The sequence below is a fragment of the Microtus ochrogaster genome, unplaced genomic scaffold, assembly GCF_000317375.1.
Source record: "Microtus ochrogaster isolate Prairie Vole_2 unplaced genomic scaffold, MicOch1.0 UNK69, whole genome shotgun sequence".
Classification (NCBI taxonomy): Eukaryota; Metazoa; Chordata; class Mammalia; order Rodentia; family Cricetidae; genus Microtus; species Microtus ochrogaster.
The window spans coordinates 1,945,743-1,962,154 of NW_004949167.1; the positions used below are offsets into that span (position 1 = coordinate 1,945,743).

The 16,412-nt window shown below is 52.2% G+C and overlaps 2 protein-coding genes across 3 annotated transcripts in view; both read right to left on the bottom strand.

The window, feature by feature from the left end:
- Positions 1–862: 862 nt before the first annotated feature.
- On the bottom strand, positions 863–3,817 carry Tmem125 (transmembrane protein 125). Of its 2 annotated transcripts, XM_005370070.2 has the most exons (4): positions 3,688–3,817; positions 3,088–3,222; positions 2,379–2,511; positions 863–2,163 (listed from the first exon to the last, which is right to left on the bottom strand). In XM_005370070.2, the coding sequence occupies exon 4, from the start codon at positions 2,022–2,024 to the stop codon at positions 1,374–1,376; it is 651 nt and encodes a 216-aa protein (XP_005370127.1). In that variant the 5' UTR covers positions 2,025–2,163; positions 2,379–2,511; positions 3,088–3,222; positions 3,688–3,817; the 3' UTR covers positions 863–1,373. The 2 variants fall into 2 exon arrangements, with proteins under 2 accessions (XP_005370127.1, XP_026633283.1); XM_026777482.1 differs by lacking the exons at positions 2,379–2,511; positions 3,088–3,222; positions 3,688–3,817 and adding an exon at positions 2,269–2,355.
- A 9,698-nt stretch (positions 3,818–13,515) lies between these two features.
- Cfap57 (cilia and flagella associated protein 57) overlaps positions 13,516–16,412 on the bottom strand; it is a 66,462-nt gene continuing 63,565 nt past the window's right edge. Inside the window, exon 23 of the mRNA XM_026777512.1 lies at positions 13,516–13,853. Within this exon, the coding sequence (XP_026633313.1) occupies positions 13,639–13,853 (215 nt within the window). The 3' untranslated portion in view covers positions 13,516–13,638. The remainder of the gene's footprint in view (positions 13,854–16,412) is intronic.

A 16,412-nucleotide genomic window follows, 5' to 3' on the forward strand; every position in this document is an offset into this window, starting at 1 on the left:
ATACAATAGTTCCTCACGTTGTGGTGACCCTCTCCATCATAAACTTATTTCTTTGCTACTTCCTAACTGTAATGTTGCTGCTGTTATAAATCATAAGGTAAAATATCTGACATGCAGGATATCTGATATGTGACCCCTGTGAAAAGTTCACTCGGCCCCAAGTGGATCGCAACCCGCAGGCTAGGAAATGCTGCTTTACAGCATCAATTTTACTACTTTAAGTTTCTCCTGCATCAGCATCTTTTAGGAGACAGGTCTCCGGGGTCGTCACATAATCTGCACCTTGTGTAGCAGGAAGTGGCAAAAGCAGGAACCTATATTCCTGTTACCTGGAAACACATACCACAGAAAGAGCGACCCCTTCCACAGTGACTCCAAGCAGGAAGTGACTTGAGGGCCTCAGAAGGGCTTGAATACCTCTCCTGCGTCTGGAACCGAGAAGCGGGCCAACTGGTACAGTGACCACATGGATTGCCGGCTGTCCCGTTTTCACAGGTAGGGGAGGGAGACATATCCTCCAAGCTATCCCTCAGGGAATCCACAGAAGGCAGACTATATAGGGAAGAGGGCGCATTTCTAGAGAAAGTCACCAATACCTGTGGCTAAATCTCCCTTTGAATTAGCAAGTGAAAAAATGTGAGGGACTGGGTTCCCCCAGTCTCTCTAGGTCCAGAAACCCTTCCCCCTTCTCTCATGAGAAAAGAAACCCCAGGTCTGGCTAAAGACAATATCCTGGCCCCATAGCCTGAAATGGGTGGGCTGTGGAGTTGGGGAATGAGGCTCTCTGAGAAGGTGAGGTGAAGGCAGCGGCAACTGTCGTCACCCTTTTATTGCACATCTGCCAGGAGTCCAGTCATCTCATCTCACTCACTGATTTAATCCTAACAATCGATGGCAACACTGTGCGAAGAACTGAGGCAAGAGAGGCTAACAGTCACCTCGCCCAGGCCCCAGCTGCTAGGTTACAAACTCAAAGGCGTTTCCGGTCCAGGTCCCTCTCACCCCACTTCCCTCTGCTTTGCCAAGAGCCACTCTCTGAAGAACAATGGCTGGTGTATTCATGCTGGACAAGGCTGGAGTTGTAGGGTCTTGGAGATACAGGCCAAGCCTTCAGGGATTCCAGATGTGCCTAGAGACCCCAGAGCCAGGCAGAGAGCATGACAGTCCACAGACACACAAGCATTCAGTCCCAAGGAGGTATCCGTCACGCACCCTCTCATGGTGTGGATGTGTCGGGGACACGCGAGCTCCTAGTCACGTCCTGTGCAATCCCGTGGCAGCGGGGTGGGGGCAGACATATATGCATGCTCCTGTACGTGTCCTGCCAATGCTCTGGGGACACTGAGTCAGGGCATGGGAAGAAGTCAGGTCTGTCAGATGAGGCTGGCAATGCTGGAGGTGGTCTCATGACGCTGGCCAGAGGACAACTGTCCCGAGATGCTAAAGATGCTGCTGTTACCACCATGGCCATTTTGGGTGGAGGGTGCAGCTGTACAGATCGAGGGGCAGTGTCCACTCACACCCACCTGATACAGCAGCAAACCCAGCAGCAAGACTGAGCCCAAGGAAGCCAGGGTAATGCCCACAGACAGCATGGCAGCCAGTGGCCGAGCTGGGGCCGGGGCAGCAGCCAGCCCAGCCAGGGTCAGGCCAGTGATGAGCAGCACAAAGCCACTGAGAAGTACTACAACAGCATCAGCCCCTCCACCGCTGCGCAGTAAGGCCACGTGCTGGGCCTGGCGGATGCAGTTCATATCCTGCACCGCGGAGCTCATCAGCTGCTTCACCAGAACCATCAGGGCCAGCAGGCAGAGCACGGTGCCCACGGCTAGTCGCCACTCGCCAGAGCGGCTGCTGGTGGAGGATAGCAGGGCCACGCCGCCCGCCCCACAGCCAGCCACAAGGCCCACGGCCACGGAGAAACAGAGCAAGGAGCGCCGGGGTTGCTGGGACCACCACAGCTCCACCTGCTCTGCCAGCACATCTGGGGGCAGCCCCCTGGCCACTGAGGCTTGTTGGGACATGGCTTGGTCAGGCAGGGTCAGGTGAGAAGATCGATGTCAGGGCTCAGACGGTGTTTATCATGGCCTGGTGTCTCCATCACCTGGTTGGCAGCTAGAGGCCCAGTCTCTTCCTCTCAGTCCAGGCTATGGGTACTGTCACCTGCAGGATAGGACCACATGTTATTTCCCACCCGCCTGGCCCTCCCGGTCTCACCTGGGCATCTTAGGGAAGAGCCCCGAGAATCTTCCCCAGGGTCCACAGGACCTGCTCTGGAAAGCTGCAGCTCTAGCATTGCACCTTGGGAAAGCACCTCGAGTTCACTCCATCACAGAGCTCCCCCTCCCCTTCAAGGATCTCCTTGCCCAGCCCCTGACCTCTCCAGCTCTGGCTGTCTCCATCTAGGCTGCGGGAGGGAGCTGGTGCCACAGTGGATGATGGGACGAACAGTCAGAGATAAAGCCTCATTCAGGATCAGACTCACATGGCCTCAGCTGTCACTGCTGGGTCCTGGATGGGAGGAGTCATGGGGAGGGGAGGCTGGGGACTTAACCCTTCTCGAACCAGCAGGCTGACCCTGACCTTTCTCTCCTTCTTTCTCTGTGGGTTAGCATCCCATCCCATCCTGGTCTGGCAATAAAAGATGCAGGCTCCAAATCTCTCTTTCTAGTGCTGATCATCCTGCTGGGCCAAAGTCATCTCTGATGCAACAGGGCCCAACCCGAGTTCCTCAGCCTACCCTAACCTGTTCCTCCTGTGTTGCTTCAAGACACTACCACCTCTCAGCTTATACCAGGGCTCCTCAACGCTCTCTGCTGTTGCCAATCCATGCCCCCAGGGGCTACCGATTGCCTCTAAACATATCTCCACCAGTCCCATCCACAGTTGCCCCCCCTCCCTCACTGACCTGATTCTTCCGGTCTGGTCCATCCCCAGCTGTACCCCCTCCATGTGTTCTCTAAGGCAGCAAAGGAGGGCTCTGGATTTGAACCTCAGCCTAGTCCTTCCTACCGTGGGAATGTGGGGAGGGACCTAACAGTGTTACTCATTTAACCTGTTCCCTAGAGGATAGACAGCATGACTCACACCAGGTAAAAATAAAGCTAGCACTGCCGGCCAGGAGTCCAGCTTCCTGCGGCAGGAGAGACAGATCCTGTAGGTGCCAGCTGCCGAGTCCTGGAGGGGCTTGCCTGGGACAGTTCACCGTCTTAGAGTCCTCATCTGAAAAGTGAGGACAGAGGAATTTATTCTGAGGGGGAAGGAGTCATCTGACACCGTCCTTTCAGACTTCCCATGGGGCAAAGTTGCTCAAAACATACTTTCTGAGTAACAGAGACTAAGGGTGAATCAGAGGGCCTCGGTCCTGGAGACCACATGTCCCACACAGCCGAGAACGGGTTTTTACTCCACAGAAACGGAGCTGTCTTCTACCACCCCTCTGTCCTCCGCAGAGGCTGCCCAGCATGCAAAGTGGGCGTGGTAGATGTCACGCCCCCACGGGAGGTGGGGGAGGGGCGACGGGCGGCGTCTGTCCCAGCATTTCCCCAGCATGTGACTTGCTGGTCTGAAGGTGCTGGCACAGGCCTACAGGAGAACGACCCCAAGGTGGGTGGAGGTTCCCAGTAGTGGAACCAGTGGAAAAGGTGGGGGCGGGGCGGGGCGGGTGGGGAGGTGTGGAGCACTCACGAGAAGTCTGGCTGCGCCGGATCCGATTTAAGCAGGCAGGACCCAGCAGGTGGGGCGCTCTAGCTCCGTTTCCGGGGAGACGCTTCACCTGCCTAACCTGCATCCAGGTGAGCTGGAAGGAGAGGGGATTAACAGGTGCTGTTTCCAGGGCAGGGCCAGAGCCAATTGGCTGACGTGGCCCTGCGTCTTCTGTGGGGCCGAGACATTCCTGGGAAGGGAGGGGCTTCAGTCTGCTGCTGTTCGGTCTGGAAGGCAAATATGTAGGTAGACTCGGTCAGCAGAAGGAAAGAATGCTGTCCCTCTGCCCCGGTGTGAGTCCCAAACCCTCTTCCCCCAAATCCAACCGCACCTTACCTTTAGCTCTTCCCTGAATACCTACAGCCAAGCCTGAACGTTTACTTTCCAGGCCTGTAAACTTTACGCTCTGGAAGGCCGAGGCGGGAGGATAGCCAGCGGGAAGCCCCACACCTGGATTGAAACCTCAGCTCCAGCCCGTTAGTCTAGCTGACTGTGGACCTTTTAGTTCTAAATCCCAACTGTAGCCTCAGCCGCACTTTTGACTTCTACCCTTGAGTTTAGTCCTTCAAAAGCCAGCTCTGCCTCCCGGCCAGCCTCACCACCACAGCCCACCATCGGTGATACCCCAAACCCTGCTCCAGTAGCTCCATCTTGAGCTTTCCCCCAATAAGCCAAGGTCTCTTTTCCCTGAGGCCTCGAGTGGGTGGCAGAGTCAGCCTGCCCCATGGGTGGGGAGAGGCCTTTCAGGTGGACAGCTGTAGCTCCCAGAGTAAGCACTTCTTGGATAAATTCCTCATCCCTTTCAAGGCACAGGAAGCCCTTGCCCTCTACCCAGAGGGTCCTTCTACCTACATGACGATCCTCTACCTGCCCTTTGAACTTCGTGCTCCCTCTGCCTGAGTCTGGCCAGTCATTCAGCTGAGATGCCCGGTTTGACCCGGCTGATGGGGCTGCACTCCCGGCCTGGGCTACCCCCATGTTCATCCACAACTGTTTTTGCTTGTTCTTAATTGTTTTAGTTCGTTAGCTTTCACCTACCCCACTCCCCAGATGTGTATCCCCAGCCAGTTCAGTTTGCTAAGGGTGGGCTCAGCAGCCAGCACTCCGTAGCCTGTGTGTATAGGGCAATTGATAAATAATTGTTGAGTAGTTGGTGTTCAAGTCCCAGCACCCACATGGTGGCCCACAGTTGTCTGTAACCCAAGTTCCAGGGGACCTGACACCCTCACACAGACACACATGCAGGCAAAACACCAGTGCATATAAAATAAAAAATAAATTATTAAAAACAAAACAAAAACCTGCTGGGCTTTAGTGGCAGGCAGCTCTCTGAGTTTGAGGCCAGCCTGCTCTACAGAGTGAGTTCCAGGACAGCCAGAGCTACACAGAGAAACCCTGTCTCAACAAGGGGGAGGGGTTGTGAACCAACAAGTGACTATTTTGAGCCTTGAGTATTTGGGACGAAACCAGAAAGACAAGCTGGGTCCAGGCTGTGTGGGCCTTGAAGGCCTTGGGGATGCATCTGGACAATGCAGGGGATCCACCAAGTGTCCTGAAGTGGAACAGGGATGTGGTTCAGGGCTCTGCTTCCAGTTGGCCATTCTGGTTCTCAAACACCGTGCCCCAAGTGGTGGCTGGAGGGTGTGTGGGCTGTCAGGTATCCTCTGCTCTACTCTAAAACATACAGTAGCATATCTTCTCCTCTCTTTGTTTGATGTGTATGAAATAATAATAATAATAATAATAATAATAATAATAATAATAATAATACAAGACAAACAAAAAAACGAAACCAAAACAACAGCAAAAGGAAACCCAAGTTATCTCTTCCCATGATCTGTTCACAGGGTAATTGCCTGGCCTGGCTTCCTCTTTGCCTTGTCCTGTACAGGTGACCCGGAACCTCCTAACGCCTCCTAACAGCATGCTTTGTGTGTATGTATGAACTTATTTATGTGATTTAAGCCTTTCTGATAGCCTGTTTCAAAAGACACAGGCAAAATTAACACATTAAAATGAATGCGTTTGCTGGGCTGTGGACATAGCCCAGTGGTTGCTTGGCACTAGATTTTGTCCCCAGCATGTACTTGAATTCCAAAATATACTTTATTATAAAAGATACTAATGTGCTCTTTGAAATACATACAAAGTGTGTCTCAGTTCAAATTAGCTACACACCAAGCACCAAGGAACCAACCTCTGCCTTTGACTGTCCTCACTGGGGAGCACAACTCTGGATGGCTTTCCCCTGAAGAAGGGTTTAGGGCTGACTGACTGCTGCAGACCAGGCTGAACATGGGGGGACATGTGTGACATTGCGGGCATTAATCCTGCCACTTTGCAAAGCATTATGAATGTGCCCCTTTATAAGAACCAGGCCAGGGAGAGAAGAGCTTACCAGCCTGGATTTGCTCTGAACACTTGGAATATCCTGACCCTAGGAAAGTCTAGTCTCATGCCTACCCAGTGTTCAGCTGTCCTAGACAGAACTGGCCCCGGGGAATCCCTGAGCATCTTTTTCCTCTTTTCTTTCCCTTTTGGAGTCTCTAGAGGAGGAAAGAGAGCCTAGAGCTTCCTCAGTTTAAACACTGGTGGGGAAGTCAGCGACTCAAAGTTAGTGTTGCATTCTGTTCCTAAAGCAGAGGTCGTGGGGGCAGCTCATGGGGGCAGAAGTAGCAGGTCGGGAGGTAGAGGTGGCAGTGGACATGCAGAAGAAGGTGTGGGTCTGAGAGGGAGTACAGGGGAAGAACAGATGAGCTGAAGGACCCTGCTTCTGTGGTTGTCCCACCTTCCTCTGTGCTCAGCCAGAGGCTGAAATGAGCCTGTTATGGTGACGTCACTGCCTGCTTGAGTCCCTCCCATAAGCAATCTGGGTCTTTCCATGATCTTTGAGACTCTCTTTATGTCATCCCCCTGCCTCAGAACCTGTGTTCATTGGTGTCTCCCTCTGCTTTCCTTTCAGATGACTCCGTCCATCCCTCCAGGAATGAGCTCAAACGTCACCTTCAGCTGTTAAAATCCATTCTCAAGGGGAGATATGAGCTATGTCTGCCCCTTCTCCCGAGGTCCCATTGATTCGATTCCACCACAATTCACTCCGGGAACCAATGAGTTTATTAGGATTACTTCCAGAGCATAGATGAGGGGTTAGTTACTAGAATGTGACTGCTTCCCACCAAAAGGCTGCACTGGACAGTCTTTACCGAGCAGGGATGATGTCTTCCCTACAGCTGCACAGATGGAGTCCCTTGTAACAGGTTCTTAGACCGTAGCACAACTGACTCCATGATGGAAGAACCACTCAGGGTGTAAAACTCAGTAGGTAGACAGCACCACTAGCCAAAATGAAAACAAAGACTTAATCCACCAAAGTCCATAGGTTTGGGAAAGTCTCTGAATGTACTAACCTTGCTTTTTGGCTTTTGTGGTTTTGCTTCTGGTTAACTGTTCTTGTTAACTGATGTATGTCAACACAGAACATGATTTTTTATTTTTTTTTTATTTTTTATTTTTGTTTTTCAAGACAAGGTTTCTCTGTGGCTTTGGAGCCTGTCCTGGAACTAGCTCTTGTAGACCAGGCTGGTCTCAAACTCACAGAGATCCGCCTGCCTCTGCCTCCCGAGTGCTGGGATTAAAGGCGTGCGCCACCACCGCCCGGCCAGAACATGATTTTTGTGTTTAAAAACTCACACTGAGAAAGGCTCAGGGCTATCCCAGAATCCCAAACACCCAGTGTAGTCAGTGGCCGGCTAACCAAGACTTTCTATTGGCTTAAACCCCTGTCTGAGCCATCTCTCGGGTGCGTACCCTTCACCATCCCCTTCGTTAGTCTTCCTCGGCCTGTATACTCTAGTGCCCCCCCCCCAGGTCACATGTAATTAGGACAGAGGTGGTATGGAGTGGCTGATACTCGGGTGAGGACTCTGTGACCCTCTCCGCTTCCCCGTGGGGAGCTGTAAACAGCCAACAAGCTCAGCTGTGTTGATCTTTTGGAAGTGGCTCAGCTGAGCTCCCAGAGATGGTGGCTGTTGGGCCCTGAGACAGTCATGCCCAACCCCTTCTCAGAAGAGGTTCCTGGCCACCCTGTCTTCCCATGACCGTCTTCCCCAGCATTTCTCACCCCCTTGTTTCCTTTATTCCCCTGTTCCTCTCCTTATCACCCCCATGTACACATTGCTGGTGCTCTCCCTCCTGAAGTATGACCTTGACGAGGAAGGATTTGCTTTGCTTTTCCGCTGCTGTGTTTCCAGCTCCTGGGACAATAGCTGCACACCGCATGGTTGTTGACCCGACTGAGTGGAATTATGGTTTTGGAGCCAGGCTGATCTCGAAGTATCAAATCCTAGCTCTAGTTAGGTGAAAACCTACTGGGTTTCTATTGCTATGTTAAAACACCATGACCAGAGGCAGCTTGGGAAGGAAAGGGTTTATTTCGCTTACTCTTCCACATCACAGTCCCTCACTTGAAGGAATTCAGGGCAGGAACCTGGAGGCAGGAGCTGATGCAGAGGCCCTGGAGGAATGCTGCTTACTGACTTGCTTTGACTGCCTGCAATTAACACTAGGACCACTAGTCCAGGGATGGAAGCACCCATAGACTGCTGGGTCCTCCCACATCATCAATCAAGAGATGCCTTATTGACTTGCCTACAAGTCAATCAGTGAAGACATTTTCTCAACTGAGGTTTCTGCCTCTCCAATGACTAGCTGTGCCATGTTGACAAGAAACAAAAACACCAAAAACTTAACCAGGGTCTGGATCTCTTCCTTTGTAAAATAACAAGGTTTAATGAATAGTTACGAGGGGAATTAAATGATAGAATCCACTCATTCAGCAAAAAAGTATTGTACCCTGCAAACCAGGTGTTGTGCAGGAGACACAGGAATGAGAACTGGTACCCTGCAAACCAGGTGTTGTGCAAGAGACACAGGAATGAGAACTGGTAGCAAATGTTTCCATCATCTGGGCAGAAAGGCTAGAAGGAAAGAAAGGACATACCACAGGGTAGCAGTAGGGCATCAGCGGAGCCATACCGCTGCTCCATTCCTCTAGGTAGACATAATTTGGGTCCCACTTACGACACTCACCCTCTTTCCAGGTAGAGCTCTAGGAACTAGGACTCTATTTTATGACTCATGGCTGTGTCTGCAGTTGACCCAACAGAGGTAAGCCCCAGACTCAGGCTAAGCCCCCATGTCTCCGTTGGAACAATTTAAGGTGTGCTAGAGGGGCCGAGGACATGGTTCAGTGGGCGAAAGCACACACTATCCTTGCAGAGGACCTGTGTTCAGTTCCCAGGACACTTGTCGAACAGCTTGATTGCTAACATTCCTTCCCTGTGGGAGAAGTAAACAATGACTCCCTCTCTCTGAAGGTCTCCATGACAAGCTGAGGTACAATTTCATCAAGGTTCACTTTGGGGAAGCAGTAAGTTTATTATGCTTCCTTATAGAGCGACGGAGGTCACGGGTGTGAGCAGGAGTGGCCTTAAAGCAGCCGTACTGGAAAGTCTGCACCCAGAACGGAGGACAGCTCCCTCAAGGATGCAGAGATGGACTCTTCTCCCTAGTCCTTCTGCCTCTATACAGTAAATCCTACCCATCCATCCCAGAGTCCATCTAGTTAGACCAAAATTCTACGCGCCTTGTTGGGAGGTGCAGCTGGATCCCCAGTGAGGGTCTTATGACACGCTGGCACCCCAGGGAAGGTCAACAGTCAAAGAGCCCAGCTGCTGGCCCAAGCAAGTGAGCACGGCTGAACTCATGGGGGTGGTCAGTTTGTCCCAGAGAATAGTCCTGGACAAAAGGCTCACAAACACCTGCAACTCCAGCTCCAGAGGATCTGATGTGGTTGTCTGGATTCCATGAGCACCTACACTCACCCATGTGCGTGCGCGCGCGCGCGCACACACACACACACACACACACACACACACACACACACACAGAGTAAACTTTTAAAAATAAACTGGAGATTTCATTTCTGCGGAGTTTCTGAGGATCGGTATTAAAGTGCCCTCCCTTCTGAGGGCTGGAGAGATGGCTCAGTGGTTAGAGTACCCTTCTGCCAGCTGAACTTGTGATGGGATTCCTGTTTGCATGGAGGGTACTGGACAAGAGAGGGGGATGGGCTCCAGCTGTGTCCCAGGCCCTGGTTCAGGCCTCCTTCTTGAGGTCTGGGTGCTTCTCTGCTAAAAGAAAGCCTGTGAGACAAATTCCCCTCTCTTTGCTTAAGCTGTCTGGAGTTGTAGCCAAAGAAAGGCACCTGTAGCCTTCTGCTAGAACTCGTAGCCCCAATTTTAACACTTACTACATTAATACACTTAATATGTGTGGGGGCCAGCCATGATGATCTAAATCTGGGCAGGTCACCCAAAGGAAGTTCTTTACTACCTCCAACCATTATCACCTGGGACTCTGGCCATCTATGAATTTAAATGGAGTCTGGAGTCTCAGTTGTTTACCCTGAGATGAGGCTGCAGGAGGAACCACAAGCTGAGATCGCCGGACCCCCACCCAAGAACAGACCATTCAAAGGATATTTCTGGCATTCCAAGTACTGTAGATAGAAACACCTGCCGGCGTACAGCCACCAGGAAACCCTAGATGAATGGCAGCCAATCAGGGGGTCTTAAAACCTCAGAAACCCCTCACCCCCACCTTTACTATAAAACCCTATTCTAATTGAGCTCGGGGCTCTCCGGTTATTCCAACATGTTGGACATGCAGAGAGACCAAGTTTGCAAACTTGATTAAAATAAAGACTCTTTGCTTTTACATACGGGACTTTTGGTTTCCTTGTCGGCTTGCAGGGGGATTGCGAATTTGGGCATAACAATATATGCCTAGATGCCCCTGCCCTGTTCTACCATGTGACACTTAATAGATGAGCAATAAATACCAGTTCTTGTAACCTACCAGCCATAGCAGGTAATCAGTAATGCTGGCCCCTCCTGCTGCCTGGCACACGGCAAGGTTGTGTCCTTGTAAATATGCCTCCCAGTGTGGTTCCACCCATGGCTGCGTTTCAGACAGGAACGAAGCATAACCACTCTCTCTCGAGTCTTTGATAGTCTTGGGGGGCTCGGAGCCATGAGACGAGCCCCACTTCTGAGCCTGAGATATCAGTCCTCCCTCCTTTCTGAACCCAGAGCAATAATTGTAACAAGGTGCTCCCTGATCACACAGCTGTTCCCGGGACTGCCTGTGTCCCTCAGTACCTCTTGGGAACAGCTGTGAGTAATGACACGGTCGCTCATGCTTTGTCGCTCATGCTTTGTGCAAACAGTGGAGAAAGGTGGACGTTGATGCCAAGACACTGTGGGGTGGAGTTTCTGTCTTAAGAGGACAGGGTGGCAGAGAGGGCACATCTGAGATCTGAGCAATGTATACTGTCTGGCCGTAACTGATGCCGAGATTCTAGAAGACTTGTGTGTGCGTGGGGGGGGGAGGGTGCACACTGGATGTCTGAGGCACAGAGAAAAAGAGCAATTCTGAAGGCTCCTCCACGAGGATGACAAGCTTCTCCCAAAGCCACTAGCTGTCATACCCACTGAATGAGTCCCCAGAGCTCAATGACGGGACTGCCACCAGAAGAGCAAGAGCTGAGTTCATGTGCCAGTGGGTGACTGGCTCGGCCTCTACAGCTGCTGGGGGGGGGGATGGGAATGGCTGCCAGGTTCAGTCTGCCAGGGAGGGGTCAACCAGCAGGAGACCTCGAGGAGAAGGTAATTGGTATGAAGGAGGGCCTTCTGCCTCCCCATGAAGTCAAGACAGGCAAAGTGGAGGGGCGGGAAGGGGGGGGTGTCTGAGAGGTAGCAGTCAGAGAATCAGGGCCACCCAGCAGGAAGGTAGAGCAGCATGGAAGGCCGGATGTAGAGAGCTAAAAAGGCCGAGCCTCTAGCCTCAGGCTGAAGCTATGTTCATCCCTCTGCAGCTAAGAAAACAAGCCGCCCACAGGCTCAGGCACTAGCTGGGGTTCCTTCTCAGCTGCTGCTGCTTCTGTCTTCCTTCCCTTCATCCACTGGGCAGCAGCCACGGAAAGCTCAGTTTCCGCCCCCTTTCCTTCTGGTTAGGAGTCTCTGGGAGCTACATTCCAATACCCTCCAACCACCCGGCCTGTGGTGTTTGGACAGGCACCTCTCACAGCTCAGTGTATGAAAACACAGACATTGGAGGCCACTGGGTAGCAGGGTCATAACCACGGCCCCAACCGTGTGACTGTGTGCCAGTCACTCTCAAACCATCTCGTAGGAGGAAAGGTGAGGTCTTGCTTAAGGACATTTCCTGGAGATGTGCTTGTCCTCTGAATGCTTCCTCTGCATTTTCTCCTGCCCAGGCCATGCTTCCCCTCCTTTGGATAACCCCCACCAGTCTGGAAGTCAGAGGAATTCATTCCTCTCCCTCCCCTCAGCCATCTTCCTGGGCCAAGCGACCAGTCTCTCACGCTCGTACACACACAACTTCTCCCTAACCAGGCCTCTTGCTTCTACTATTGGACCCCCTCCATCGATGCCACCCAAGTGAGCTTTAGACCCAGGGATAGCTCTCATGAAACTCAGCCAGCAGGAGAGGCAGACACGAAGCAACCAGCCAGATGAGGCATAGTGAGGGGTTGAAAGAAAACAGTAAGGCGGGTGTGATTTAGACAGCAGAAGGGAGGTCAAGGTCTGGCTTTCTGAGGAAGTGACACGTAAGCTCAGATTTGAAACTTCTGTGGGGACGACAGCATCTCGGGCAGAGGAAGTAGAGTGTGGAAGTATGGAGGAGATCCAGGAAGGCTGGCCTATTATGAAAACTGGAAATGGGGCGGTGTGGAAAGAGCCTGGGAAGCCGAGGACAGTGGTTCCAGCAGCCTGGCACTGACCTTGGGACTCTGACCAGTCTCTTTCACGAGTCTTCAAGGTCAGGAAGGGTCTGGCCCTGCTCACCCCGTCCCTCCTCTATCCCTGTCTCCTGTCAAACCGCTCTGTCCTGCAAAGGTGACATCAGGGTGTGAGTCTTGGAAGGCCAGCTTGATTTGTGGAAGATCCCAGTGGGTAAGGGTCAGGATGGCTGTCACACTGGCATGGAAGAGAGGCACTGGCTGCAGCGATAGGATGGGGGTTGGATGGGGAAGTGACCAGTAGAGACAGAGCCCCGTGGAGCATCCACTGGAGTCCCTTACAGTCTTTGCTGTGGTCCTTTGCACAATGTTAGCAATGCAGCCTTGGGAAACTGAGGAGTCTGGGAGATAGCAGGCTTCGTGCAGCCAGAGGGGACCACTAGGGGCCAGGAGGGACTGTGGGTTTAAATCCCAATATAGATATCTGTTCTCTGCAAACAGAAGCCAAGGACATTTGAGTTACATTATTACTGTATAAAGGAATCTTTTCTTAGTACCTACCTGTATCTAGGCTCCTGGGTTGGGACCTGGAGGCATCACTAGAGAGTATAAAGTGTCTCCAGAAATGGAGAACCGGTTAAGGTCACACCGAACACATATGTGAAGGCAAGAGAAGGAAAGACAGGAAGTCCCTCGTTGTAGTTCACGAGGAAGAAGAAACCAGAGGAGACCCTGTTTGGTCCTGACTTGGCTGGGAGAGGTGAAAGCCAGGGGAGAAGCTACAGGTGAGCTACTTAAGATGTGAGCAGACAGCCCTGTCTTGTGGGCCCCAGGTCTCGCCTTGTCTGTGGTGCAGATTGCCCAGTTCCTGCACACGAGCAAAGGACAAAGGCCTGGAGATCCTGCAGTCCCCAGTCCTCAGGCTCTTCTCACCCCTTCCCATAGGACCCCACCCTCAGCAGAAGTTGGTCAAGGCTGTGAGCAAACACCTTTATTCTCACCCTGCTTTATTCTGACCCCAACTCTCCAGATGAAAGAGGTTGATGGGACTCAGGTAGACGCCTGGCTTGGTGCCAGACACGTGGTGCTTCCAAATAGCTCACCGGAGGTCACTTGCTGTGCACTTCAAAATCCACATCCGAGTCGGCAAGGGAAGGGAGCCGAACTCCGGCAATGGTGTGGAAGCCCGGGACCTGCTCCTGCTCTTGGATCTGGTCTCTGAGGCGGCGGATTTCCAGGCGCTGCATCTCAATGATTCTCCCGGTTTCCTCCTGTTCACTCAGTCTCATAGTAGGGCTGATGCTGGCCATGTCCTTGGTGAGAGCTGTGAGGGACAAAGCAGGGTCACTGTGGCCTAGAACTACACTACTGTAGTCTCTACCCCCTCCAAGCACCCGCGGAGCATCCACACGGGGAGACACAGACTGCGCCCATGCGGCAAGTCTGACCTGCCCATGCCCATGTGCCTCACTGAGGTCAAGTGCAACTCCCCTGGGGACAACGCTGGAATCCGAGCTTCAGGTAAAGATGGTGCTTCTGGATACAGACTCCTCTCCTCCTTTTGTGTGGCACCTGCTAATGCTTCCTGCACCTTGGATCTCGCCATCGTCCCAGTCATGGGTTTGCCACCACCCTGGGCTTATGACTTAGAGAGACTATGGCTTATCTCAGGCCTGGGCCTCAAAGGGCTGGAGTCCCAGCAGTAACCCTGGCCTCCATGCCATGTCACCTTTCTACACCACCCAGGGTCCCCTCTGCTGTCCATCTTCCATGCCAGGGCACCCGTCCCTAACCACAGAGTCTTTCGCTGGACTAACAGCATTTCCATCCTGTGCAAAGTGCGTCTTCCTGTAATTCCCTTCTACCCACGAGATGGGCTCCTAAATTCACATTCTTCTCTGGCCACTTAGACCCACTTTTCCCCCTCCGTTTTCTTGACACCCCCACCCCCAGTTTTCTAGCTGGTTTGTTCTTCTGTTTCCTCTATCCTGCCCAGCCCACACCAGAGACAGCCCAGCCTTCAGGATCTCCCCATCTGTGTCTGGCTCGCCATGCGCTACTGAGAAAAGTAACACGCAAGGTTCAGTGCTTTGGCTCCAGCTGACTGTATGGCCTGCAAACTGCCATTCCCCACAGCAGCACAGCTGAACTCTGACCTCCATTCCCTCTTCATCAGTCTTGTTAACAATTGGTACTGCCTGTCACCTCTTCCTACCGCCAACCCTTTCCTGTAGCTCTAAGGGGAAAACTAGAAAAGAATAGACATTGGAGGCTAAGGGAGAGACAGTTTCCTCAGGGGAACAAGTCAGCAATGGCCAGTGGTCAGCCTTGTCTCGGCCTCTGATGGCTGTGACGGGGCCAGCATTTAAAGAGTAATTGGTTTATCTTGCTTTTCCTAGGTCCAGTCCCTTTCCTTCTAGACTTCCTTTTCTGCAGTCTCAAGGCTCCTGATCCCCTAGTGTTTTTTACCCCTAGGTAGCAACCCTTTGTCTTCCTGACAGGAGTTGTTTCTGATAACTACTGTCCTCAGGGGCATGACCTTTGCTCAGCTCCTGTCTCCAGGTTCCTCCCAGCAGCCTTCAGAGGCAGTCCCTTAACCAGTCACCATCTGGCTTCCTGGGGATGCAGGTGCCAGTGAAGCCACTGTCCTGGAGGCGTTTGGTTTCTGCTTGAGGGATTCAGCACTGAGATTCTCTTCTGGCCACCACAGGACAACTGGCCACCACAGGACAACTGGCCACCACAGGACAACTGGCCACCACAGAACAACTGGCCAGCACAGGACTGACCACCACAGGACAAGCACATCATTTCCACAACACCTCTCTATGTGTTTTAAGGATCTTGCTCCAAACTGTAATTTTAAGGCCCTCTAGGATTGTCCAATCACTGAGTGAAGTCACTGGACCTCAGAGATGGGTAGTGGCAGGCTCTCCCCAGAGGCAAGGAAGGGCTACCAGACCATAGCTAAGGCTGGTGGCTGCTCTGGAGCAGTCACCTTCTGAAACATGCCTGGCTTGGGTCATATTGCCCCAGGAATGTTCCTGGGGGTGCAACATGTGGAAGATGGCCCAGGGGACACCATGCGAGGCTTCTGTCACGTCTCCTGGTCTGTCTCCCATTCTGGCTTGTGAGTGTCTCCAGGGCCTGGGTTGTACTTTTCCCTTTTCTTCCCATCACCCCCACTGGTCTCTTTCCATTCTTTCTGACGGCAAGCTGCCTGGTGGCCATACTGTGTGTGGCTCAGTCTTACAGGGCCCCCTTCTTTGGTGTATAAACCTCTGCCTCTTCCATGGCTGTTGAGAAGTCAGCTCTTGCCGTGAGGCTCCTTCTACCCTCGCCCCTGTGCTCACATCCCCAGCCTCAGAACATGTCACCTTCCAGACCAGGCCAGTGTCCCTCTCTGCTGCTCACAGGTTTCCTTCCATAGACAGATAGATTTACTGAAACAATTAACTTATTATTGTCACCACGATGGTTTTCTCAGTGTTGTGGATTGAACCTAGGGGCCACATACATATGGTAGAGATTCACCACTGAGCTACATTCTCAGCCCCAAATCTGGCTTCAAAGGATGGAAGATAAGAAAGTGGTCAGGGATACAGCTGGGTTTACTCCCTCCTCCTTTCTGGGCTCTGTATCATGTTTATTATCTTTTTTTTTCAAATTTGATCTATTTTCCCTTTATTGGTTTGGAAGGTTTTCTCTTTCTTTCTCCGCCACCCTCCTTTCTATCATCCCTCTAGTTTCTAAAAAGTTTAATATGCTTATATAACATAAAGACTGCAGAGTAGAGATGGCTGAGTTAGAATCTCCAGAACACGCATGAAGCATGATATGGTAGTGTGTGTGTGTGTGTGTGTGTGTGTGTGTGTGTGTGGTG